The 27,293-nt window shown below is 43.2% G+C and overlaps 2 protein-coding genes and 2 non-coding genes across 10 annotated transcripts in view; 1 reads left to right on the forward strand and 3 right to left on the reverse strand.

The window, feature by feature from the left end:
- Positions 1-720: 720 nt before the first annotated feature.
- cul2 (cullin 2) lies at positions 721-10,802 on the reverse strand. Its single transcript, XM_076138132.1, has 21 exons — positions 10,696-10,802; positions 9,626-9,764; positions 9,285-9,387; positions 9,090-9,184; positions 7,260-7,365; positions 7,051-7,133; positions 6,660-6,756; positions 6,342-6,452; positions 5,444-5,606; positions 4,538-4,662; positions 4,243-4,350; positions 4,050-4,109; positions 3,654-3,782; positions 3,460-3,546; positions 3,210-3,362; positions 3,009-3,086; positions 2,854-2,920; positions 2,462-2,664; positions 1,947-2,048; positions 1,711-1,827; positions 721-1,505 (listed from the first exon to the last, which is right to left on the reverse strand). Exons 2-21 carry the CDS (start codon positions 9,742-9,744, stop codon positions 1,374-1,376), a joined length of 2,238 nt encoding a protein of 745 aa, XP_075994247.1. The 5' UTR covers positions 9,745-9,764; positions 10,696-10,802; the 3' UTR covers positions 721-1,373.
- A 4,012-nt stretch (positions 10,803-14,814) lies between these two features.
- The window catches only part of LOC142988755 (partitioning defective 3 homolog), a 269,011-nt gene continuing 256,532 nt past the window's right edge, over positions 14,815-27,293 (forward strand). For 6 of the 7 annotated variants that reach the window (XR_012960619.1, XR_012960620.1, XM_076137992.1 and 3 more), the window contains exon 1: positions 14,816-15,311. Coding sequence is in view for 5 of the 7 variants with exons in the window: in XM_076137992.1 (XP_075994107.1) it covers positions 15,192-15,311 (120 nt within the window). In the remaining 2 variants the exon portion in view is untranslated. Of the gene's footprint in view, positions 15,312-27,293 lie in introns of all 7 variants that reach the window. The other variant, XM_076137995.1, reaches the window with a different exon arrangement.
- trnaw-cca (transfer RNA tryptophan (anticodon CCA)) lies at positions 21,670-21,741 on the reverse strand. The gene has a single exon. It is a non-coding gene; the product is annotated as a tRNA-Trp (tRNA).
- On the reverse strand, positions 22,027-22,098 carry trnaw-cca (transfer RNA tryptophan (anticodon CCA)). The gene has a single exon. It is a non-coding gene; the product is annotated as a tRNA-Trp (tRNA).

A 27,293-nucleotide genomic window follows, 5' to 3' on the forward strand; every position in this document is an offset into this window, starting at 1 on the left:
ATCAAGCAAAGGGAGACACTTTTTTTCTGAATTATCCAGCAGATGGCGCCATTTCCTACATGCACAGGGAAGTGACTATTACCGCATTGCCTGCCAGAATCAGATGAGGATCAAACTCAGACACAAGTAAGTAAACCTGAACTGCAGGGAGGAGGGAAACACACAGGTTTACAGCCATATTATAAAAGTAAAGCTTCATTTACATACAATAATTAGCCACTGTTTGTTACTTAGAGCCTCACAGATTTGTAAATTGTCATGAAGAGACGTCACAGTAAAGTCCTTGCCCTGGTGTGAGTAAGCTGCAGATGTACAGCAGTATTTAGTTTCCTTTAAGCTCTGTTCAAGCTGAAACAAAGGAGAAAACAATGAGGCTCCGACTGTATTTATGACATTAGGAACAGGCGGTTAAACAAATACTTTAACCCCACCTAGATACCAACACCTTGGTCCTGTGGAGGTCTGATAAGGCTTCCTCACTCACAGGATGATAAGGCTTTGTGTCCAGCTCACTGCATATCAGGTATTTGATCCTCACAGCTCCACTCTACACCTCAAACACTCCCAGTGCGTCCTGTGAAACACTGACTGAAGGGGCATTACATCATCACCTCCACATGTCCTCTAGAGAGGTGAGTTCTGGTTCCGATTGAACTCTGAAAAGTCCAATATCTACTCAAATGGACACACGGTGACAAACATTTACATAAAACCCTTCAGTGTTTTTATTTATTTATTTGACAAGCAGCAGGATCATGTGTCACCTCAAATTTTTTTCCTTTACATTTGAAAGTAGATACAATAGTCAGTATACCAGATTTATTACAATATCTTTCCTAATTCAGTACATTTAAAAAAAGAGAGAAAAATAAACACAACTGCAAATGTGTGAGAAACATGGTGTCTTTTTTTTTAATGTGCCACAGCCATTGATGCTCACAGCGCCGCGCCGCTCCGCTCGCCGCCTGCTGCTGCTTCCTTCCTTTGTGTTCAGTTAATTTGACTTATACAGTATGTTTATCTGCTCGTTCTTTCTCAAATAGCATCATGGTTTTGTCTTTAGACGCACAGGTGCGTGGCACTGGTGATGTTGTAAACAGCTCAAAATCAGAGGCTGGGAGGGGTCGGGGTGGGCGGGGTCTCCGGGGCGGCGTCGCTCGGGCTGTCTGATGTGACACGATGACCTTTCTTGTTTTTAAAAGATGGAGGCACTAGTCCTGCTTTTGGTCAGCGCGTGGATCACACCGAGCAGTAACAGTCCAAAAACCTAAATGGATGAATGAGTCTGTTTTTGATGTTTTTACGTTTTTAACCCCGGCGCCTGCTGGTCAGCCAGAGGCGCCGGGCGTTTACGTGGAGATGGCGCGCCGGGCCTACGCCACGTAGCTGTACTCGTCTGCCGAGGTCTGGCTCCGCTCAATGTACTGTTTATCGATGAGCACCTCGATGCACTTCTTGATCATGCTGATACTGGGGTTGAACCTGGCTTTGGATTGGTTGATGACCTGAGGAGGAGAAACAAAGAGTTACTGCTAAACAATAAAGTGGGTTTACAGGCTTTATTTATTTATAAGAATGAGGACAGTGCAATTCTAAAGTAGATGCAAAGATTGAGACCATAGACCGGCTTTTGAACAGAACAGAGATTCTTATAAAAGCATTAATTTAAGGTTAATTTAAGGTCATTTACACACAGCGACCTTTACTCACCTCTTGGATGAGGGCGTTGTGTCGGAGTACCTTGCGGGCTTTCATGATTCTCACTATAGCAGCTTGTAAATACATTTTGCGGTCCTCGTCTACAGCGCTCCTCGTCTGCTCCATCTCCTAAAGATCGGGGCGGACAGGATGATACACACATTAATCACTGCACAGCGGGGGGGAGGGGGAGAAAAGAGCAAAGTGTGCAGAGATACAGGAGACAAAAGGACGAGCGTGGGTCCAACCTGCGGTGTGTCTTTCTGCATGGACGTTGTGATCTTGAACTTTGTCCTTTTACTGGTGAAACTCATATTTAGTGAAAATGTCGACTCTGCCTCGATGTCCTCCTGTGAGCAGAGGGGGAAACACACACACTGCAGCGTCAGTCATGGCTCATTTGTGCTCTTGTCTACATGGCTCTACATATAAACTGTCTATATGCTGTATACGGCCTCAGATGATGCAATATAGCTAAATATATGCCTAATAAGAGATCATTAGAGAAAGCCTAACTAGGACTGGGCAACCGATCGAGTTCCACCATATGAGCCACATGAATTTAACTATCATAATATTGTATTCTCTTTTAAAATAGCCCTGTGGCTGTAACCTGATGTGGGCTGAGGCTGACTGGGTGGAACAGAGAAACCACAGGAGAAGCTGCTGACGTGGTTAGAGGTGATTAAGGTCCTCAGGATGAAGCCCCGTCTACTCTGCATGCTTTGGGTATCTGGGTAATAATCGGCAGGAGAGCTCGAACCTTTTCTGAGTCGTGGTTGAGCATCTTGACGTCCAGCAGGGACTTGATGGTCTTCTGCAGCTCCTTCTCATTCATCTGGGTGCTGTCCTGCAGCTCCTTGTAGGTGACGATCGGCCCGTTGTTGAACGCCAATAGCACGGCCATCTGATAGGTGGTCACCATGGCGACGTAGGGCTTGGACAGGTAGTTCATCTTCACCTCACCTGGATGAAGAGAGGGGACACAGATGCCGTGAAACCAGAGTGACTGCACAGTTTGGCACTGATTCAGTGAGACATTAGAATCTCTTTACACTCAATTTAACACAACAGATCCTTCAGTACTGTGCTGTGTGTGTGTGTGTGTGTGTGTGTGTGTGTGTGTGTGTGTGTGTGTGTGTGTGTGTGTGTTACCTGTGCAGAGATAGTGTAGCCAGGTTAACTTCCTCCCACTGAAGTGTTGATTATAGAACAACTCAAACTGTAAAGTAAAGGAAAGACGTTACTCCACAACTCCTGGCCGTCCCTCCCATGATCCTCTGAGCCGTCGTCCCAAACATCAAACTCACCATCTGTACGCTCTTCTCTAGTTCTTGAGGGATGGCAAACGTAGAGGAGGGGACGTGTGTGAGAGGCCAAGCTCCAGCCTGCAACCACAGGACATACACAACCATATTACACATTTCACCGTAACATGGACACATAAGCTGTAGAATAGATCTGATTAATGCATTCTGGGCTCTTTCCCCCTTCAGCCGCCCCCTCCTCACCTGTAATACATAGATCTGGAAGCTGATGCCCAGGTCCACCACCGTCTCTTGTGTCTTGATGAAATTATTGAACTTGTTGTTGAGGTCGGCGCTCACGCTCATGTCTGTGTACATTCGGTGGAGTTTGCTCGTGAACTCGTAGCCACACGCTTGCTGCAGGAGGAAGGAGGCAGACAAACACACAAACAATAAGAGTGAGGTCATCTGGGGGAAAGGTGAGAGAGGGGCGTGTGTTAAACTGTGTATTTACCTTTAGTTTGTTGATCATTGCTTCTTCTGAATCCATTGATAATGATAAGCCGTGTATTAACCGCTTTGCTAGCATTCTGGCATAAAACTGCAAACCAGAGGAGCAGAGTGTCAAACACACAAAATGATAAATGTATTCTTAGATCAGATTTGATGCTAAACACACTTCCAGTCCATGTTTATACACCAGGTCACCTTCTGAAAGACGTCTTTGTCATCTATGTACTTGAACACTGTAATGAAGCTGGTCAGCTTGTCCTCCACTTCATTCTCTGTCATTCCCTTAGCAGACTTCTTCAGCAGATTGTCACAGTACTTGGCGAGCTGTGGAGAGACAACATATGGTTTATTAGATCTCACTGGCTTTGCATGCCGTCAAAAGAAGTAACAGGATCCTGTATACATTAGGTGATCCTTATTCACAATAAGAGAGGAATCCTCCAGCTGAGGCAGCAAACTGACTGAGACATTTACATGACAGAACAAACTGCAGTATCTAAGTCTGTTGGACAATTAAACACACTTTGATTGATCTGTTACATCACATTAGAGTGTGTACATGACTTAGTGCATCTATGAAGGTGTCCTCACCAGTTCAGGAGCTTTGCAGATGGACTTGGGCTCCCTGTAGTTCACCACAGAGGTCAAAGCCTGAGAAATAAATCACACATATTAAAGATGAAGCTGAACGATCAGAATGATGAATGCCTGCTACTCCAATCCTTTAACAACCTTTAAATCAATCACCATGAGTTCAGTTAGTGCTACAAACACATTTGAATACCTTATCAAGTGCACTCATGAAGTGCTGATCTCCGTTTAGAACCGTGTTAATGAGCTGAACAAATTTACTGTGAACCTCCAGCACCGACTCCACAAACAAGGTTGGCATCTGGAGGGAACAGGAGAGAGAGAAGAAGTTGGGTTAAGAACAATTCATTACATTCCACACACACACACACACACACACACACACACACACACACACACACACACACACACACACACACACACACACACACACACACACACACACACACACACACACACACACACACACAGGGAGCTGTATCACTAACGTTTTCCTGAGAGAGGTTACTTGTTGCTCGGATGCCCTCGTTGTGGATGTGGATCTGCAGCTCCTGGATCATGTGAGGCAGACCGCTGGCCACCGCCCGCAGCAGGGTGTACATGTTGGCCATGTCTGGAACGACACAACAGTTCACACAGTTTGAAACCATCTCCACAAGTCTACATGCAAACCACCAGAGTGGGGAAGTGTGTACTGTCAAAACCTCAAACAGCAACTCAACAAACTTAACAACACACAGCACCACTGTCAGTCATGAAACTATTCACTTTCAATGTGATGTCATTATCAACAATGACATCATTGGTGAATGATGTCACAGCTGAAGTGAACATAAGCGCCCTCACAGTCCCACATCATCATTAGACTGACAGGTGGAGAGAGTGTGTGTGAGCATTTGTTTCTTTGTTTGTGTGGAGTTGCAACTATCACCGCTCCTTCAACTGCCAACCGTCTGATTCCTACCATCACATCCACGGTGTCTACAGCTGTGGGTAAATACATCTGCTCAGTATTCTAATCCGGCCCTGAGGGGGCGATGGGCAGGGCTGAGGTGAAGGGGGTGAAACATCAGGTGGAACATGTTATACAAGATGTTACGCAAGAAAAGGTTGAAACGCCCAAAGGGTTTCACTTTTAAGGGGAGGAAGGAGGTCAGGGCGGGGGGGGCTGGGGTTAGGGGTAATGGGGAGTAGGGGAACAGAAAGAGAAATCATAATATTTGCTGCAAATGTCATGACATAATCGCAGCAGAATCAGTGATGTTGATCAGAAAAAGCCTAAGGGGACTGAGGTCGTTATCCTGGTGCTCCTAGATGAGACACTTTACAACGCAACTGAAGGGAAAACCGGTTATGGACAACAACAACAACAACAACAGGAGCGGTGAACTCACCCTCTCTCTTTTCCTGCCGAATGATGCTCTGACACTCCCCGTGGAGGAACTGCAGATGATCTGCCACCATCCTCTGCTGGCATTCATGGATGACTTTGGCGTATGAGCTGGGGTGCAGGTACTTCCGACATCGCACCTCCTCGTCTTTCAACCGCGCTAAAACCTGGGAGAAGTCAGAGATCAAGAGACAACATCAGGAGGGTTTGTTGACGTTCTCTTCTCTTCTCAGCGTCTTGCATGGGTTGCATTAGACTGGAATGAAATTGGATCCGCACACAAACACAAGTCAAATAAATCCAGCTCTCCTTCTGTCAGCAGATGTAAAGAATCTGTCAATAGCTTCAGCTCATTTTACAGCTGCAGCATAGAAATCTTAAATGTGCTTTGGACCTCAAACAGCTGAATTTCAGAACTGTTATGCCCTCCATGGACCTAAATGTGTTTTAGAGCGTTAGAGCCTCTTCTTCCTCTCTGCTGTTAGTCCAATTTACAAACCCTCTGTGTTTCAAAAGCACAGAAAAGGAAATTTTGTTTTCTCAATTGTGTGTCTCTGCAGTGTTTACATAAAATACATCTATGATCACAAACACAGACAAAGAAGCACAGGTAAAGAAAATAATGTTCCTTGCACACGTGATACAATATTGTTTACAGGCTGGAGGATTCAATCTGATTAGAGAGTGGAGGGGTTTAATGGCACAGCATAGAACCAGATTAACACTGTGATGACCCCACACACACCTGATGGCTCACAACATACACACACACACACACACACACACACACACACACACACACACACACACACACACACACACACACACACACACACACACACACACACACACACACACACACACACACACACACACACACACACACACACACACAGTCCTACCTTCTCCATATACTGTGAGCAGTTGGACTCTTGCAGTAGATTGGAGGCTTCCTGTTTGTAATACTCTCCCGTTTTAGTCAGAAATGGACCTTCGAAGATTTCCTGATAAAACTGCAACACAGGGAGAGAAGAATGGTGAACTGGTACACACACACTGAGACACACACCAAGCTTCACTGACCACAGGTTTCCTCCTGAAGGCAGCTCAATGTCAACAATAACCACATAAACTGAGAGATAATATAGTTATAATAATAACAGCAGACATTCCCATTGTAGCTCAGTGGGTCAGCATGGGTGGAGGCATGGTTGTCTCACCTTTAGCGGGAACTTCTTCTTGTACTGTTCAACATGAACAAAGGAGTTGATGACCCCATGGATGACCTTCTGGTTGGGGTTCTCACCACATCGGTCACTGCAGAACATGAACAGGTCTGATGTTAGCTCTCATTCTTCTGCAGGATTATTTCTCTAAGCTAAACACATTAGTAACCAGGTAGGGGCGCTGCTATTTTGTAGGTGTATCTGAGATATATCGGCCAAATAAAACCAATTGTCCAAACATTTGCAAGTAGTGTGTAAGACTGTACGGCATGAGGGTGGATGAATACTTATACTAATATGTTCAGATGTCCCTCCAGAAACATTACGTCTTACAGCAGATTTTACTAAATAAATCCTGCTGACTCGGTCCGTGTGAGGAACTCACTTTTTGATTTCATTCAGAAGCATCCGGATCAGGACAGCCTGAAGGGGCTCGATCATCAGCTTCCTCCACATATCGAGGGCCAACTGCAACAACAAAGACAACACAGCACGTCACAATAAAGCAGAGCATTGTAGTCGGGCCTGAGCACCGATCACACCAGCTGAATACCAGTCAGCGCTCCCAGACATGTGCTTAATCAGAGACTGTACCTCTCCGATCTCCATGAGCGGCTCATTCATGTCCACACCCCCGTAGCCGTACTGCAGGTCTGCTTCAGTGAGTTTGTTCTTCTTGATGAACTGAGTGTTGAGATACCTGATCAAGGTAAAGCAGGGAGGTTCAGATGTTAGGATTGCATACGAAGGAGGGAAAGGAAAAGTTATCTGCTGTCTAAGGTTGCATGTGTGTGTTCTAGAGGACCAAATCATGCTTATTCATTCAAGGAGGGGCTTTGATTGATTGGCACTCCTCTCCCTGAAGCATCCATCACTATCATGCTCCTGGGTTTGTCCCCCAGAGAGCTAAACGTTTCCCAGAAACATGTCAAGTTCTCTCAAAGTTTAATGCTGAACATACAGACTTGTCAAGTGTTGGCAGAGAACGTGTTGACTCTGGCATCCACTCCACAAGTGAAAGTCATGTTTTCATTACATTACACAGACATGAACTCTGGCGTTCAGCGGATATAATGTTTTCTCCCTATAAGGGGAATTAAAGGAGAGCACAAAGTGTGCAAATGTGTTCAATGCTCTTGAAGACCAAGCGGAGATTGTGATGGCAGTGTGACCTTTGTGCATCACAGCTATGGGACTCTAATAGTGAGTCTTTAGTGAATGTTTATTCAGACTTTAGCTGATTAGAGTAGAGACTGTGCAAGACTCCTGGTGAATGAATAATAACACTGAGACTCCATTGTTTATCATTGTTAAAAGCTTAAACTTTATGCAGAGGGATATCAGAGTTAATTAACTACACACCACTGTCTCTCTTTACACTGACTGATTCTCTTCTCCAATCTTTGCTCACCTCACTGTTTCTCTGTAATATCTCTTCCTGAGCAACATCCTACAGCCTCAAATGTTCAGTATCTCACACATTACATGAACAGAAACACCCCTGATTGACAAACAAAAGTGTTTTTTGGGTCTCACTGAGGCAGCAAACATTGAGAAATCTTTATCTTTAATCCAAGCAACATTTGCCTTTTTTACTTCTGATGTCTGACACCACATTAATAACACATTTAGCAGCTTCACCTTTGAAGCTATAATCGACTCACACTTATCACTGTTATGGCTATATTGTTTTTTATTTTCAAAAGATATCTATCTTGACAGAAGATGTCTGTTTTAATTAACATGTTGTACAAAACATAAATAATAAAACAAATATAAGAAATTTCTCAAAGCAGAAGTTGAATGTTGCATCAGTATTGATAGGAAGGAGATAAACCTCATGAAGTTCTTGCATGTTTATACTACACACACTGTGCTGAAATGCATAGATATTTCAACAAGCATCTGGTGTGTTCCCACATTTCAAAGGAAACAATAAGGATCCTATTCTCTCCAAACAACTGAGCACTTCTGCTGCTGCGCCTCTACTTCAGTCTCACTTTCACTCTCACTCACTCACTCACTCTGACATTACAAATCACAAAGGCTTAAGTCTGCAAAGACCACTGAGAAGCACACGTAAAAATAGATCTGACACCTCTCCTGGAGGGTATGGATTTAGATCTGATGGGGAGACACCAAATGGTAAGCTGCCACTTGACGCTATGCATTTGCGGAAATTATTTAAAGTCACTTCAGTAACTATGATCTGAAACGTGTTGGAGCTTGTGACAGAATTCTGTTCAGCTCTGCCAGTAGGACATAAAAACAAACCACAAACACCCACCTGCTAAACACACCACAAACAGTACGGAGAAGAATTTAATGTATATGTTTATTTCAAAGCTTCAGCATGTGAAGGCTTTTGGCATCTTCCATTTGATCTCATCAAGCAGAAACAAACGTCAAAGGACGTAACTCTACCTGTATAAGCAGTCCATGTAGTCCGCTCCTTTGCTGTACTCGTCCCAGTATCTGTGGTACATGACTAAAACCTTCTCCTCGGAATCCAGGACTTTCTGAAACACACAAAGACGTGAGGCGCCGCCAGTTAGAGGAATCAGCATGATGCAGTGATAAACTAAATATCAAATCTATTACACTGTTGTTAGCGCTCACCTTGTACAACTGTCGCACATGGTTCTCCAGAAACACTTTGGTCTCTGTGTACAATCTTTCACCCAAAGGCTCGGGGTACGCAACGCACAAGGCATAAATGTCACTGTGGCACAACTCAGGATGGATAACAGGGACATTGGGTTTTAGTGATATGGGATAAATACAGATTTTACTGATCAGAACAGTACTAACTCATCTGAATGATCTATATTTAAAGTTTAAAGCTTTATGCATGCAAGTGTACACTGTTATCTAGTGGCCACCTATCTTACGTCCTTGACCAGCATTTTAGGGCATTTTTTACGTCAGATAGAAAAGTGTATAAAGCTGCGGTAGGATACGAGAAGCGATCGTTCCACGTGGCTCTCTCCACATAGTCCAGCATCACAACCGCCTTGATTGTCGTGAGTAGCTTGTTCCATGTCTCATCAAAATCCACCACCCGGGGCTTCAAGGACATTTTACAGCCTCTCTTTACGCCTAGGAAATGACAAAAGAAGACAAAAGTAAGGACATGAACAAATAAAACAGTTGTAGAATAAATACTGGAACACTTTTGTAGAATAAATACTGGAACACTTTTCCTCAATTTCTTAATTTTACGTTACAAGTTTTTACACCTGGTGACACAAATCAGGTGTATACTGAATTTTTTGAATAAAAAGCAACGTGGAAACCTAAAGGAGATGATCATAACCATACGTCTGTCACAAATCAGCTGCTATCATCACCAGGGTGTCAACAGATTAGATTAATATTGCATTACACACTGTCCGTCTGGTCTGAAGGGAACATAATTGGGCAATACAGCTCGTAACTCGGGTCTGTGCGGGACGAGACAGTAGTGTATACATCAGTGCACACTTCAGTACGAGTTAGATGTGTCGGCACGATGTAAACAAGTGTTCAATTGAAAGTCAAAGAAGCCAAGGCCCTCTGTTGCTGCTCGTCATTCATACCAGTTGCTTAAACGTCAAGGGGGAAAACATTGCAACATCATCATGCACTTTCCCTGCTCGGCACTTCAAAACAGAACAAAATGTCTCCACCACAAAATAAACCGTTGTCTTTATGAATAGCCGACGTATACGTAGTTATAATTCTGGCAGCCAATTCGCCTGCATTACTCACAAGCGGAATGCCAGTCCCCAAAAATAGGATGGCTAGCTAGGAGGCTAACTAGCATCTACCTAGCATGCTACTCCTTCCTGCTACATTCCAAACAGTTGCCGACTGTGGAGGCGACAGCTAGTTAGCTCGCGCGGAGCTAGCAGAGCCGCCGTTAGCATTTTGGTCTCTCTTCTTTTGCCAAATGCCCCTACATTCGCACTGACAGCACGTCGCACGGCGGCCCTGTTGCTTAACGCGACCCGTTACTGAGGTCTGACGCAGAGTTTGTAAACGTACGCACCTCTATGGAGTATATGCTTGTTGTAAAAGTCAAGTTTGGCTCCGGTGTCACTGCCTCGGGTTGACTCACTTACAGGTCTTCCGTTACGCTACCTCTTGGGCCGTACCATTTCATCATATGGGGGTGTAATATGAAATAACATCTTTAATCGACACGCGATTGAACTCTTTTAAACGTTCTGTTTAATAATGTCTGATTTTTTCTAACATTTTTCTTATCTTCGTTTATCTGTAACTACACACCAAACACGCTTAGATTAGAGTGAAGACACGGCTCTCAGAATGGTATCGCCTCAAACTACGGAAACCTAGTAGCAATTGAGCATTAATAACACTTTGAAAGAGAGGTGAGGTGATTCTTTTAATTTGTTGTTTTTAGCTAATTCAATTACTGTGTCATATTCGAGTGACTTAAACCCTTTAACGATCTTACTCAGTGGTTTTCCACCGAGTCTAAAATGGGCCTAGACAAGCACAAACAACATAAAAACTCATTAAAAAAACAGTGTATATAATGTTACCAGTCATATGATCCATATGCTGCTATGACATTATAAAAGGAAATTTATTTGTATTTGTAATGCAAAATATTATAACTAAATAATTATAACTACATTTCACATGATGTACTGTTGCTCACCAACTACATTTGTTTGAGCAGATTGATGATAACTTTTGTCTTGTGATTAAATATTGCTGTAATTGTGCCAGTGTGCAGTGATGGTGTGTTTGCTGACTGTGGCTTTGATCTAGACAGGCAGCCACCTCACTCACCTTTCACTTTCACCTCTTCCCAGACATGACTAAAAATGAAACATTCTGTAAGTGGAACTGGATTAGAATTATTCAAATAATGAGACAACAGCTGTGAATAATTTTTCAACAGCAAAGAAGCTATTCCATTATCCCTGGTAGAGGAAACTTATGATGTGTCGAAAAATAACAATTACAAATTAAATAATAATAAAATAAATAAAAAATACCTCTGGGTTAGATCTTCAGCTCAAGGCTCTGAATTTCCCTCACTTATCGTTAATGATCTCCCACCATACTTTACACACACGGTCGCCTTCAAAACAATATTTTTTATTTGACAGCTTATGGAGAAAGCTTTAGTGTACTGGCAGACCTGGACTAACATCACAGTATCTGTCAACTGGACGGCCTCAGAAAGGGTGACGCTCTCCAACTGACTGTCCTGCCTCCTCTCCCCAGGGCTCTCTAGCCTATTTGGAAGGCCATCACTCCTCACCAGAGTGGTGATGGTTATGTAAGGTCAGCAGATGTTCGCAACAAGGACATTGTTGACTCTTGGCCTGTTGCCTGTCTTATTGTTTTCCCGGCCATACGAAAGTCAGAGATGGAAGTGGGTGGTACGGCATACATAGTGATGATAGTTTCTCCATAGCAATTTGCCTGTGCAATTTGGGGACACCTGTTTGAAAGGCTCAACTGATGATGACACCCGACAGCGCCTCAGCTGCTGCAGTCACATATGCAGTCATATGTGTACAGATTTGATTGTATCTTTGTGTTCAGTCAGAATGAGCTGCACACAGATTGTTCATCAGTTTGTGGCATAGGCCTTTGTGTGGATGTAGCTCCCACTAAGTTCCATAAATACAGTATATCCATAGATAAAGTGATTATTGTAGTTCTGACTGTATACTTGAAACACATTTTTCACAGATGGCTTGATATATCAACTTTTCAAATCAAAGTGTGATGTACTTATCTCATAGATGTGTCCCTCCAGGATCAGGCCTGTCTGTTAATGAGCAGTATGTCTCATTATTTTAGATGGCTTTTAATGACATTTTATAGATAGGTGCATCCAGGGTGCCCTCTAGTGGTACAAGTAAGGAAATGACTAGTATTGTGACAATGCCCTTTAGACTACTACATTACATAACAATTACACCACTATGCACTTGCGTCCACTTGCAAAAATCAAGCAGAATCTCACCGACCTCGTCTCAGAAAACACACGTGCACAGTGAAACCGTAAGACTGCTGAAGGCACAGAAACTGGGATATAATTTGTGGACATACTTGTTTCTTAATCATTTGAGGCATTAAGGAATCAAACAGCATGCAGGGTGTTTGTCAGCCGCTTACATCAAATGCATCATGTTTCCCGGGAGGCAGATGTCAAAGATACTTCCTGGAATTTGTCAACATGACGACAGACGAGCTCTCTACCTTGGCTTTGGCATAAGAAGTATTTTCAGCTTCAAAAGCGATGACAACTAAATTAGGAATGATGGCGCAGAGGAAAAGGAAAGAAGCAGTAAATTAAGCATGTGTCTCTGCAGGGTATAAGTTGGAAAATTCCATGGTGCTGAGATAAGACAGCGTCCTGACAGAGGGATGTGTCAGCCATGGGCCCGCTGACTTCTGAGACCTTGTCAGAGCACGCCTGCTGCATGAGGCATCTTCTGACACACATTACATTACATTACATTACATTACGATCATTTTGGCAGACGCTTTTATCCAAAGCGACTTACATTACATTACCACCCTTCGCAGAGGGGGGAGCAATTGAGGGTTCGGTGCCTTGCTCAGGGGCACCTCGGCAGGGGCTCGAACCGGCGACCGTCTGGTTCCCCAGCGGAAGCACTACCCACTGAGCCACTGCCTCCCCACATGTCATGTAGATGCTGTGTTTGAAAATCTAGCGCACAATGTTTTATGTATCATGTACCCTTATGGCAAAGAGTGAATAGTATAGTTAATAGATGTGTATAGGCATAAAATAATGCAGAAACATCCACTTTCTTCACGACTGGAGAAGTTCTGAATACACTTCTTAAAACTACTTCTCTTATTTACCTCAACCAGTATTTTATGTCCTAATTGCTATGCTGAGCTTGTTTGTTTGTTTTAGTTGGACCTGCCTTCCAAACTATGCACTTCCACATACCTTTTCCCCTCCTCTGTGCATTCCTGATGTGCTATTGACATGCCACAGTCCCAGGCTCCATGATGTCACCTCAGCAGCATGTTGTCTACAGGACGCGTTGTGTAAAACTTCTAATGACAATTAATCTAGCCAGTAATTATGGTATCATGAGTATATGGACGACTCCAGTACATTTTATTAAGCTCATATTTATAGCTTAGACTTATAGGCGACATCGTGCCTGGGGTCGCCTAAACTGTCTATCCTTTCCTTGTCACTAGAGGTCACTATAGTTGGGAAGTTGGCAGGCTGGAGCTGCAGTTGTGGAAGTGGAATCCAGAGATTCCAGGGGTCTTCGAGCAGGTTCCTTGGACTTCAGCATGGCATGACTTCAAGTTATCTGTTATGTAATTTATTGAATGAGGAACGGAGACTGACTGGAGAAACGTTCCTGTGAAAACACTGTTGGTTTCATTATTCATTATTGGTTTCACTCATACACACTTTACAGCCTAAACACTCACAATATATATTTTTTAAACCTTATGACTGCAATTTTCTAACAGGAAGTATATGTGTCTGTATTTTGTTCTTACCCTGAACTTTTGTTGTAGGTTACATGCTCTGCTTACAATAATATACATTCAAATCATGAAAGTCTCTCAAAACTCTTCTAGTTAATTATATCCAGCAGGATTCGTTGACAACTTTAACCATTAAATACCCTTATGTGTCCTTTTCATTGTCTATTTGGAAACTAGTTGCCTGTCTTACACACTTCAGGAAGGTGACAGTTGCAGGTGAAGATTCTTGTATTCTTGTATTGTCTATTGTTAGAGATAAGTTTGCTCAAAAGCAAGGGCAGTAAAAATAAAGTCTACAATGTTTTTAATTCCTGCTGGGAAATGAAAGTTGATGACTCTTAAAGATTTATTCAAATTGGATTTCCACATTTCTGTATCGATTCTGCGTGTTGATAAGAGATATCAGCAGGCATTCATCAATGAGAATAGTAATCTGTCATAAATATTCCTATTGAGCTGTAGAAGCCTGAGCCTACATTACGATACAACAACAAAGGAGTCTAAAGGTGTGTATCAGCCCCGATCATCCATATGAACCACAGCCACATGTGATCAGACTCAATCTGCTACATCTCCATTCATGTATTGTTCCATGACATCATTCTCTCATTCACTCCATATCACCTCCATACTCCTTGTACAGTAGAACAGGTCTTGCACAAGGTTGCTCTTAAAGGAAACCTGCTGGGTCGTGATAGTAACCGTGCTTGCTGTAACATGTGGGCGCACGGGTGTCAGTCCAGTGGTTCTCTCTCGGCGCAGAGGGTTTTTGTTGGGAAGTTTCAGTGAGTCAACACGGCGCAGTGAGGACGCCACCCAGTCCCGCCGCCGCTGGATCCACTGCTGGGCGACTGATCTCCTCCCAGGACACAGGACTTACAAATAACTTCATTTTGAACGCTGTCGTCAAAGCTGGAGTAATGTTTTTAAGCTTCGCACACCGGGGATGGTTATTGTTGTCTTGACGCGGCTGTTTTCCCTGTTGGAATTAAACGCGGCTGAGGCGAAATGAAAGTGACCGTGTGCTTCGGGAGGACCCGGGTGGTCGTTCCCTGTGGAAACGGGGACATTAAAGTCTACGGCCTCATCGATCAAGCGGCCATGAGGTATAAAAAGGCGATCGGCAAGGTAAGAGCTCGAGTCCCGGTGAGGTTTGGTAACATTCCGCTCAAGGCGAGACGCTCCGGCGCGGCTGGAGCTGCAGCCGTGCACTCAGCCTCAACATGGCGCTTTTTCTCGGGATAAGAAAGAGGGAGCGAGTGGGTAGAGGAGACTCGGTGGTGGCTTCCAGAATGGGATCCAGCGGGGACCCCCAGGGGCCCAGGGTGGGGGATGAGTGTGGGGGAGATTTAAAGGCCGAATGTTTGACTCTTATAGTGTTTTAATAAAGCGGGTGACAGCTTTGATCACGTGTATTCTAACATACCTTGACTCTAACGACGACACTCCAATCAAAAAGTTGGAACTATAATGTAACAATCACTGTTTTTTGTATATGGCTGAAAGTGTGAGAGAATGAATGCAGGTTCTCAGTGTGTGAGTGTGGAGGCATAATGAAAAAACGCGCGGTTGATTGTGCGTGTGTGTACGTGCATGTAGGTGTGTAGTTATGCCCCAACTGCCAGTCCATCACCCCTGCAACAGTCAAGAACAATTAATACAGTGTAGAAACAATCAAACAACATGTAAACATGTCAAGTATGAGCAAATATTATGTTCCATACTCAGTAGACTGCAGACACAAGAGTCACTGCTAATTTGTTTGACCCAATAGTCACATTTAAAGACATTTTAAGTGTGTGTGTGTGTCTGATCACACACAGTATATGTTTATTATATTAGTCAATAATGAATACAACATTCCATCATTTGCCTGTGCGACCTAAAGGCTTATTCTCACTCAATTGCCTTTAAGTAACAGTTCTGGATTCAAGTATCAGTTATGGACTCAATCTCTTAAATTTGTTACTGATGGAAAGAAGTTCTGTGGGGCTGCTGGACCCGGAGCGTAATTGCCTTCCCCTTTATGGCCTTTAAGTGGCTACAATTTAAAGCCTATTGAATCAGGAGCCTAATGAATGACTTAAAGTTTGTTACTGTTGCCATGGTAAGTGACAGCACTTTCTTCATGTTGCCAACGGGTGGTATTAATGCGTCGGGAAGCTTTGGGAGAACTCCAGGGGCGAGGGTGTAGTGATGGCATGCAGTGCTCAGCTCTCAGTGCTTATGACAGATGGAAGCCATTGCAGCTTTTTAACAACTGGAAATGAATAATAGTCACCGGTGCTGCTGTGTAGTAGATTTTTACAAGTGAAGTCAAACAGTGACACAGTAGGTCAACATTAACACTAGTTCTCCAAGAGCACTTCCGCCTTGAGCACACACATGCATGCTGATACCCTCACACATTCACCCCGCTGTTTGCCTGGGCTGGTTGGTTTTCCACGGTTCAGCAGAATGGAGGCGACTTCTCCATTGATCCATGCAGTTGTAAATGTAGAAGTGTAGGGTTTACCTCGGGAGAACACTTGGCTCTGCATCAACATGACAGGCTAGCCAAGACCTTTTGCACTGAAGGAATGTGTAGTAATAATAATAGACAGTAGGTCCCTTTAGTTGTATAATATTCCATTTCGCTGTCAGCGCCTTTATATTTCTTTAACCTTTGCATCTTGTGTGCATTGCGTTTGGATTTATGACTGTTTTCGCATGATTTGCTCAATGCTCAAACTGAATTTGATCAGTATTACCATAAAAAGTACAGTATGGGTGATTCACTTGCAGAACATTGAGACAAGTTAGGAAAAGCAAGATAGAACATTTGATTGGTAATTGGGTAAAAGCCTCAGTTCAGCTTCAGTTCAGCTTCAGTTCAGTTCAGTTCAGCTTCAGTTCAGGCAATTAAGACATGAAGACTGTGCTCTCTTTGAAGGGAAAACAGGATGACTTTCTTTGCTGTCTTGACCTACTTTGACTTCTTCTAAGTTTATATCTGTATTCGGTATCAATTTCTGTTGTTGCCATATTGTTTGAGCGCAGTGGCAGGGAGGTATTTACCAAAGATGAGAGAGAGAGGTTTGCATGTTCTTCTCCATGTCCTGTCCTGTCTCTACGGTGTGTCTAGCCCAGGAAGTTAAGCAGAAACCAGACACGCATGTCAGACAGTTGTGAAGGGTCAATGATAAACTGTTGGTCATGCTTCTCACCTTGCCTTTGTGGACGGGACTGAGATGCTTAGATTGTCCCTCAAGCTCTGCAGTGTGGTTTAACCCACAGTTGGTCTTTTGGTGCAGACTGCTGCATACATGGTACAATAAACAACTTCAACGGTCAATAACTGAATCTATAATTTGCAACTCATTTTCTTTGAAGAGCTCCACATCTAGGCCCCTATTTGTTTGCCAGGGTAACACTTTTCCACAACAGCTAACCCTAAATGTAGGTTAAAGCCTGCATTAAATTACATAATTGCACTCGTTTCCCTACAAAATTCCATAACATGCAGACGTGTTGCAACTTACACAAGTTGTTGAAATGCACAGACACAAAACATCCTTGGGGGGACAAGCAGTTAAAGAAAACAGATCCATTATGCCGTATAACGCCTCCTCTCATCATATGTGAGCAGCATATGAGCAACATGTGTCTTCTGGGCTGTGGACTTTTAAAGGTTGGGTTTGCTGAAGTCATAATTCATATTTCTTCATGCATGTGACATCATTTAAGCCCATGTGTTGAATGGTTTACAGATGACTTGGCTGTGAAGAAATCCTATGCTAAAACTGTTAAATTGTTTTTTTGAATCCTTTGATTCTGTGAAATTGGTGGCATTACCAGGTACAGATGTTTTTAGGACAGCTGCTTTCATGCTGTGACTCTATTTGTTCAATAATTGTCTTGATTTCAACCAAGAAAGTTTGCTTATTGAGCTACAGGAATGTCAAGGTTGTGCAATATTTGTTGAGAAAAATTTGACAAAAAATGAACCGGTTTGTAAAAAGGCGCTTTTGTCCTCCCCCTTCCGGCATGATGCCTTTTGTGGGCACGCCTTCCTTAGAAGAGCTCCAGCTTTCAGAAAGTTCCCACGGCCTTAAAAGTTGACAGACCCATATTTTTCATACTTACGTATAATTGATTTCCGATATGACTTGAAGGCACCATTAGCGCTTGTAAATAACTCTCCACCTTGCCCTGACAAAAGGAATGCCTTGGTAAGCATAACACTAAGTTCCAGCTTTGTTATCGTCACTGTATCGCTGCATCACTCCCCTGAATATAATCTCGACGAAACAAAAGTACACATCAAGCTAAAACTTGTCACGTGCTAAAAATTGAGCAATAAGTGTGACTGAACATTTAGCTTTAGAGAGAATTAAGCTTTAAATGACATGGTTTTGGGAAGTCTCCCTACATACGTGACAACAGTGAAGGTTGTTTTAAAGGAGACTTGCACAAATAAAAATCAAATAGTCTGAGGTGCTTTTGTGTTTCATGTTACTTATTGGATTACCTCTACTACTAAGCAGACATATATCTTGTTCCATTTTATGGATCACTGAGCCATTTCAAACATACACCACACCTAGAGGACTTCCTATTGCTGACTCCTGTCCTTGGACTTCCAGTCTGTCTGGCTCCCGAAGACTGTTAACTCAGTGGCTGTCGGAGACATCGAGCTACATTGGATTGCATGTAGACACTAGGAAAAATGTACTGTAATGTTGGAGCATGCTTTAAAGTGGACTGCTCCACTTTCTTTGTAGGTGCAGAGCAGGAAAAGAGGAGTTGTCAGGAAAAAGGACAGCAAGCGGACCCAGACTTAGGCACCAGGCCTGACAAACTGGAGAGAAAGTCAGTCTCTCAGCTTGAGTGGGTTCAGGGCTCTGTGTTGGCAAGTGCTGGTACTACTCAAGTATCCTTCAGCGAGACACTGTATCCTGATGAACCCCAGGCTGCTGTGCTGAACCTGATCTGCACGCTTATCTCCTATTGGGCCATGAAAGTTAATTCTCCCATATATAGTAATAATAATCAATTAAATGCAAGTGTGGGCCCATACTACTGTACTGCTGCTACTGGCTAGAAGGGCTGCTAGGGTTTAAAATGTTCAGCTATCCATAGGTAAGGACCTAGCAGTACAGCTCCCTTTACTACTGTACACGTAAACATATTTTTAAGAGGTAAATGGGAAGTGCTACTGGAAAGGTTGTCAAAGATCATTAGATCGCTGCACTCAGTAGGTCCCATGTTGCATAATGGAGAGGAGCCCCTCTGTTAAGTGAATAGGACTATTACGGTAGGGGAAGGCAATTGGTGGGATTATTGTCTGTAGAGGCAGCGCTGTGTAGGCCCCTACGATGATGGGATGCGATATGATTGATGGTAACTAAGTGGGAGTAGGTCTACGGTTCAACTGTGGTCCAGCAGCACTGCGTTTTAAAGTTTGTTCCAACCACAGCAGGGGCAGAGAAGGAGCAGTGTGGACTCTGTAACCTTTCATCCCCTTATAATAGAGTTGCATTCTCATCGGGCTCTGCCTCTGTTTCTATATCTCTTGTTTTAGCCTTCTGTCTTTTTGTAACCCGAGCTCACAATTTCTTCCTCCCTCTCCTTCTCCCCAGCTGGTCGACACAGTTGTCTTCCAGCTGACTGAGCAGTGTCCTACCTCCTTCCAGGAGAATATGCTGCTTGACAGTCTTTGTCTAAAACATCACACAGCCCACTGCTGCAAAAGTCAAAAGTTTGCCCAAGCATCCAGAAACAATGTTCAATGCTCCTCTATTGCTTTGACTTATCTGACCTTGCAGCTCAGCTCAGCTTTTACCATCTTTAAGTTCATTGAATTGGTTTAAACTAAACCCTGGATGGTTTTCAGTGACCCACCCATGTAAAACCAGACACATCGGACACATTTGAGCCCAAAGAATTGATGAGGAGACCACTTTTTCATGCCTGTTCAGCATGAAAAAGCAGACAAACTGAATGAGTGGCTGGTGACTGAAGTTTAACACTGATTTCACACGTCATTAAACAAATTGATCGTGACGTGTGTCGTAAACAAATCCCCAACAACAGCAGAATGCAAAGCACGAACCAGTCACAATCACAGCCAGGGACACTGCACCAAAACGGGCACTGTGTCACCTTCATGTTTGTCTCAACAGCCCTCTGTCCTCACCACTTCATTCATTCAAAGTAGCTAGCCAGCTAGCACCAAAAAGCACCAGCGAGCCAGCTAACGTTAGCTATTTCCAAAGCTTATGTCTGAATATAAATAAGACCTGTTGAATGTTTTTTGGTACAAGAGCAACTTTGTGTTGAGGTTCTGCTGTATGACTATTTATGTTCTATTTATTATTATTATGTTTGTGCCTTGTAAGCAACTTTAGCCTGTGTTAGCTTAAAGTCGCTTCATTCCTTATCTATAGGTTAGCATAGTTTTTAGATGTACAGGTGCTCGTGAATGTTGTACATTTCACTGTTTACACACAAAGTGCAAAACACCAGCCACTGTAGATGTTAATGCTGCAGTGTGTAAATAAAGCTGAGAGCTGGAGTTTTGCATAGAAAGCTGAGAGTTTCCAGCAGTAGTTACTAAACTCTGCAGTGCTATGCGTCATAGTGTAAACTGCTAGCTACAATGTTTGGGGCATCTTTGGGCAAACAATATCAAATTCCACCATGAAACTTTAGACTTTGTTAAGTGGAAAATGTTTAATTATGTTTTACATTAATTACATAGCATCACTGAGGGTAAGCCATTGTTTTTGGTTTAATATGTGGAATTTTCCTCTTCTTGTTTACACCTGTCATAACTAAATCAGGCCTTGACACAGATAGGCAGTGAAAACACAGTCTGGGTGTGTGTGTGCGTATGGGTGTGTTTTCGGCATCTGCTTTTACAAGAACTCTCTATTTCAGAGATACCATGGCTCCAGTCAGCTTTGTGTGGGAGACCTGAAGTATCAAACATGGCTTTTTGACAGTGGCTGGGCTGTGTTTTCCCAGCCATAGCTTTGTTGGTGCTGTTATCTTAGTCCACTGGCTCAGATAATCCAGCTAATCATTAGCTTGAACCGTTAGAATTGGGACAATAGAACTAGCACTGCACGTGACCCGGCATAACTTCCACTTGTTTCATATTTTTCTGCATGGTTGTTGGGGTTTTAACATTTTTTTAAAGCTTTGATTTCTTTGGGATTACAACAGGCAACCTCATGATCTGGAATCAAATGTGCTACCAAAGCAGCTCAGGGTTTGAGGCTTTCCCAAGTTGCTGAAGTGGGCCAAGTACAGAAAGAGCAAACGATTACAGGAAATATCAGATCAACGGCAGATTTTACCCTGAAAGCAAGGAAAACCTGACTAGAATTCCCTTTCAGTCTGCCAGTGGGATAATCATGCAGCTATTGGTTAGTATTAAGACGTTCGCTTCCTGTGGAGACAAATGGTTCATTGGGTTTTCATCGGGCTAAATGAGATGCTTTGACCCCGACGTGATTTGAACACGCAACCTTCTGATCTGGAGTCAGACGCGCTACCGTTGCGCCACGAGGTCTGTTTGGCCCTGACTGTGATTCGGGAAAAGAGGCCCCAATGACCAAATGTTACACCGGCCGTCTCTTTCCAATTGTCATTCCATTAGAGTCATTGATAAATAGTAATATTGATAAATGGTTACACTCTGTACCTTTTCATTGGCAGAGACTTCTGTGTTCTAATGAAAGAACTGTGGTCTCCTGCTAACGTGAGCAGAGACCAGACACTAATGAACACAAGGCCAGACTTGGCATTTAGGTGTTTGGCCCGAGAAACGCTGAATTGGCTTTTCAATGCAAAAGCTTGACCCCGACGTGATTTGAACACGCAACCTTCTGATCTGGAGTCAGACGCGCTACCGTTGCGCCACGAGGTCTGTATGTGTAGGGTGCCCCATCACTCCTGATTAGCCCTTGGTGCATCATGGCTCGTCGTAATGCTTTTTGTTACTTATCACAGGTTTGTACGTCACTAGTAGCTCATGGGTTTGTTGGGAAAAGGTTACCGATCCTTTCATGGTGACCTGCCTGGTAGCCAACACGACAACGAGGAAAGAGATCTGTAGAAAAGTAAAATTATAAAATATGTCTTGTTGTTTGCCGTACCTGTTAATATGAAAAATCACTTTGATCTACCCAACCCTCGTCCCACAGCTGTTCTGACAGCGTCCACACTGCACATAGCAGGTCACAACGTGGAAGTCCTTTTTTTCAGCCCTTAAAATACACACAGACATTCCTTTTCCACTGAACGATGGTATTGGCAGCTTCTCTCTTTCAGAACTGGCTCAGTGCAGGGGAAAGGCTGTTTCTCAGTTTAGCTATTGTGGACTGGAGTTATTTATAGTATATAGTGAGTTGGAACCAAAGCTTTGTATTCTGACTAAATCCGAAGTGAAAAAATCATTAATTGACATGAATGAGCAACTCTGTTACTTAGGGTAACTAACTAACTTAAATCACTTCGATTGTGATTTATGACCACGACCAAGTCAAAGCATATTGCTTTTTGCTTAAGTAGCCTATTAAAGTGCTTAGAAGTTGCTGCTCTTGTTTTTCTCATCCCACGTCTCCATGAGATGACAATTCCTGCCTCCAGCTGGATTCAACAGCGAACAAGCTGGAGCAAAGTCCAACTATGTGGTTTGTGGTGTTTCGACACGCAAGCCACGCCGGGCCCTCTTGGGTGTGAGCTGCTGTTTTGTCAACAACCTACAGTATTACTGTGGCCCTGATTACAGTTCCACAGCTCCCTGCTATCCAAGCATTGGTGTTTGTCAAAGACTTAAGAATGAGAGCTCTGAATGCTTGTCCACCGGTGGAGACATCAGAGACATGGCTAATGTGTGGTCATTTTCACATTAAGTGAAGGATAAAGAGATACAGGTGTTTGTGTCATGCAAATGCAACCTTTCATCACAACAGGGCAGCACTTGAAACACAAAGCATTATTAAAAGTTCTGGGATAATGTCACAGTTATTTAATCTCTACATCTCTCTCCATTGTACTGGCATTCATGATGGTAATATTGATTAGATACACTCTTTCTCCAAGAAGCTACCGTGTGCATTTTGATGTGATGTTGATCTCCTCTTTGACTTTATCTGACCTTTCCATGTTGACAGAGGACTGTTGTGACCCTTTCCATTCAAGCACAGAAAGGGTCATCCAGTTTTGGATCCATACATTCATGGTTTATAGATAAGAAAAACACAAGTCTACAAAGAGCACACTGTCGATTCTGTGGTAGCGTCATGCTTTATTAATCCCTGGAGGCAAATTCTCCTTCTGCTTCCCCCATATGAGCAGGGTCCGACATTCAGCAGTGTCCCTGTGGGGCACAGTAAAGCACGGCAGATGACAGCCAAAACAGGGAAATTGAACTATTATGCTCCATCAGAAAGATGCTCTTTGTACCCTGAGGTGGAAAAATACAATTTGATGACAATTCAATGGCGTAATACATTAACTGTTAAAAGATTCATAACGTGCTTAATCTTTCATGAAAGATATTGGAATGTGTGTTGGAAGAAGATTCGTACTACTTGCAACATCAAAGCAGTCCCGCGGCTTTGTCTGTCACTGGCTTTTGATCCCTCTAATGCACTCTGGGTCTTTCAACCCTCCAGCACTACACATGCAAGAAGTCCTTCTTTCAATGAATAAAGTAAATAAACATGTATGTGGACGGTCAATAGCTTTTATCATGCACATCATTTGACCTACATCTTTATCATGTGTTAGTAACCCTGTTTGCTGAGCTAGAATGAATACTTTAGCCCAGGCACTGCAGTGTAATTTGCATTTTCATGTGGCACATTCATCAGTTGCATCAATTTTGCAATATAAACTTAACTTAATTAATCTCACGCTGAATGTGGCAATTAACCCTGCAACTATTAATCAGCCATGGTTGTTTTTATAATTCCTTCCCTATGGGTCTGGAATCCATTATGTCATCAGAGTAAATCATTGTTATTCCGTCGAGCCGAGGGTACTTTTGCCAAATGATATAATAAATAATAATAATGATATATTTTGTAGTATTGTTATTCATTGTTTTGTTGTGGATCACCTGATTCCATCTGTGTCTGTGAAGCATAAATCCTGGAGATGTCTGAAATAGGAACACAGTGGCAAAAGCTTTTCACATGTGCCACTACCATTCAGAAAATTGTGGGTTTTGTATTTTCATTTTAAGGGTACCAACACTTCGGACGGCACATCTGAAACCTGAGAACAGATCAAAACATCCATCCATCTGCCTCCTGTCCCTTTGGGCAAAATCAAACAATACAATTATCCATTTTGATTTAAAGGGAGAAGTAAGTGAAGAGGAAACAAAGGTGTCAGTGTTCAGTCCTGATGCAACTTATGAGAGGTTGCAGTTTAAAAGTTCAGGTTTGAGCCCAAAGATTTGTTCAGTTTCAACAACTAGTAGTCTGGTTTGTAGTGTCAACCAGCTGATTTCACCATTCCAGAGGAGGAAGTGGTATTGTCCTCAATGATGCAGCAACTACAGTCTAAACAGAGGGTCATGGTCTTCAGCTGAAGGCCCTCAAGTTCCTTCTCCTTCCATTGGTTAACGGACAGAATCTTTAGTAGACTGCACTCTTTCTGTAGAAACTGACTTCATCTTCCTTATCGAAGGAATGTGTGTGAGACCAATTACATCCACTTGAGGGTTGTAATCCGCATGATCATCCCCATGTATTGTCGTGTTCAATTTAGCGTTACACTGGGTATCTGCAAATTGGACTTATCACATTTTAATGGCAAACACATTTTGCTGAGATGAATCCACTGGTAAATTCGTAAACTGCTGGATGGATCTGAACAAAGTAATTTCCTGCCCAGACATTTTTTTCTGGTTGCAGAACATGTTGAGGGATGATTAGTCTCGGCTTGGAACTTGAAATGGGGTCATTCAGTACAGACTGAGGAGTTTCATGAGGAAGACGCGGCTGCTATTTCAATGTGAAATCAGAGTCGGTGTGTGTTTGTGTGCCTGTTTTGATCTCTGCTCTCACTGCCCTTTCAAACCAATTCTTTTCATTCATGACTTTTTCTTTTGCTGACATTGCACATTGGGGTTAGAACTTTCGCGTTCTTTACACTCGGACCAACTTCCACCAGTGAGAACGTACTGCAGTATGACAAGTAAGTCATATGTAAGAGAAGTACGTTTTTCCACATTTTTGACCTTGCAACTTGTGTGGCTGGAAGCTTTTAGCAGCACAGTGACTCACACTTAAAGAGTTTGTATGTCTTACATCAACAGTGTGTAGTGAAAGTCTGCATGTTCAGCATTTTCTATCATTTTCTCCCCCTGAAAACGATTCAGGAACAATTGAGGCTGATTTAGAGATTCCACTGGGATTCACGGTTGTGTTGGCGTATTGCTGGAGTAGGAGTGACAGTACATTGATAACAGATGGGTTTCTGCTCCTCTGTTCTCAGGCAGAGATTCTGATTCTGAGTTGCTACTGACAGGCCAACCATCTCACACCCTATGATTAGGGATCCGTAATGCCTGAGGGAAGGACAAAACCCTACAAATAGCATCTGCTTGGTGCAAACAAATCTGCAAAAATGTCTGCCTCTCAGTTACTGGATCAAAAACTGGCTATTTTGCTACTGACACCCACTTTTAATCACTGGGTTGCCTTGATATTGGAGTCTGGAGAGTTCTGCACACGTGGAACACACTCTGAGCGCTTTAAAGGAGTACAACCTGTCCAACGATTGATGCAAGTTAAACCGATTATTGCATGATTGCTCGATTGCGTGAGATCTTCTGTTAGATCTGTTTCCTGTGATACAATGGGACACTATTTTAGAGACAACTTAAGACTTTATGGAGGACCCTAGTTGCTTTTCTTTGCAGGAGGGAACCACAGGCTGACTGGCATTGGGTATTAGGTATCTTAGATCACATTTCACCTCAGAGTCCGTCTACTGGTGTATCTGACATAACCAGAGTGTGTGTACCTGTGTGCTATTTGAATTGAACACCAGCACAAAGCAAGTCTATGTAAACATCTTCAGTCCTTGTGGTCCATCTGTCAGACGTTGTAATTTCCTTACAGGTTGTTGTTTGTTTTTACATTCAGACGTGGTTATAATGTCCCAGAGTGTGTGTGAAGAGAATGAGCAGGCGTCTATTGTGTGCTGGAGCAAGCGTGCCAATGTGTACGCGTTAATGTGTGTGTGTGTGTGTGTCTGTGTGCGGCTGTCAGGTCTGGGTGAATGACCTGGTTGAACTGGTTTTGGTGCAGTCAGTTTCAACTTTCTGTCTGACAACTAAATAGATTTCCCAACAGCCACTTTACAAACGACAGCTCACCCTGAAGCGCTTCAACGTTCCTCATCTGTTTCCATTCTCTTGCCTGCAGTGTTCCCATGAATAATTCCTACCTGCCCCCTTCAGTTCACTCTTGATCTCAGAAAGCTTCCAGTCATACAAAATAATCTACATTTACCTCACTGAGCAGTCATTATAATGTATTTCCTCCCTTTTGTATGATAATTTAGTCTGTATTGATAATTTGAGGCCTCTCCAATTTGAACAAACAAAGTGTCTTTGTTGGAATAAGCCCCGACTCCAACGTTTTGCTTTGAGCACTTCAAGAGGTCCTTCAGAAACAAAACAGTGTCTCTAAAAGGGGGTGTTTGGTTTCCCCGCATTGGGCATGAATCCATTAAAACAGGCAGGTGCATTCTAAAACACACTGCTTTAGTTTCTGCCTGGCAGCGCGTGTGAGCACAGAGGTAAACACACACTAGCCCGCTCTCCTATCTGTTCCAACTGCGTCAACCCAGCATTCTTTACAGTCGGTCCACACCTCTTCATCTTCATAAACATACTGTGTAGGAGTCTCCTCACCCTCCGGTTACCACCAACCAAGGCCATTCTCTCTCCTCTCACACCAAAGCCTTTCGACTCCGGTGGTCCTAAAGAGAGATTGATGGGTCTCTCCTCCATCACTCACTGACTTTAATGAGCCTCACTGAAAGCCCTGGGTGTGTGTGTTTGGTGGCGGTGGGTACAATGCCACTCACATCACCTTC

Source organism: Genypterus blacodes, unplaced genomic scaffold (genome assembly GCF_046128005.1).
Source record: "Genypterus blacodes isolate CSIRO-AG114 ecotype Tasmania unplaced genomic scaffold, CSIRO-AGI_Gbla_v1 ptg000348l_1, whole genome shotgun sequence".
Classification (NCBI taxonomy): Eukaryota; Metazoa; Chordata; class Actinopteri; order Ophidiiformes; family Ophidiidae; genus Genypterus; species Genypterus blacodes.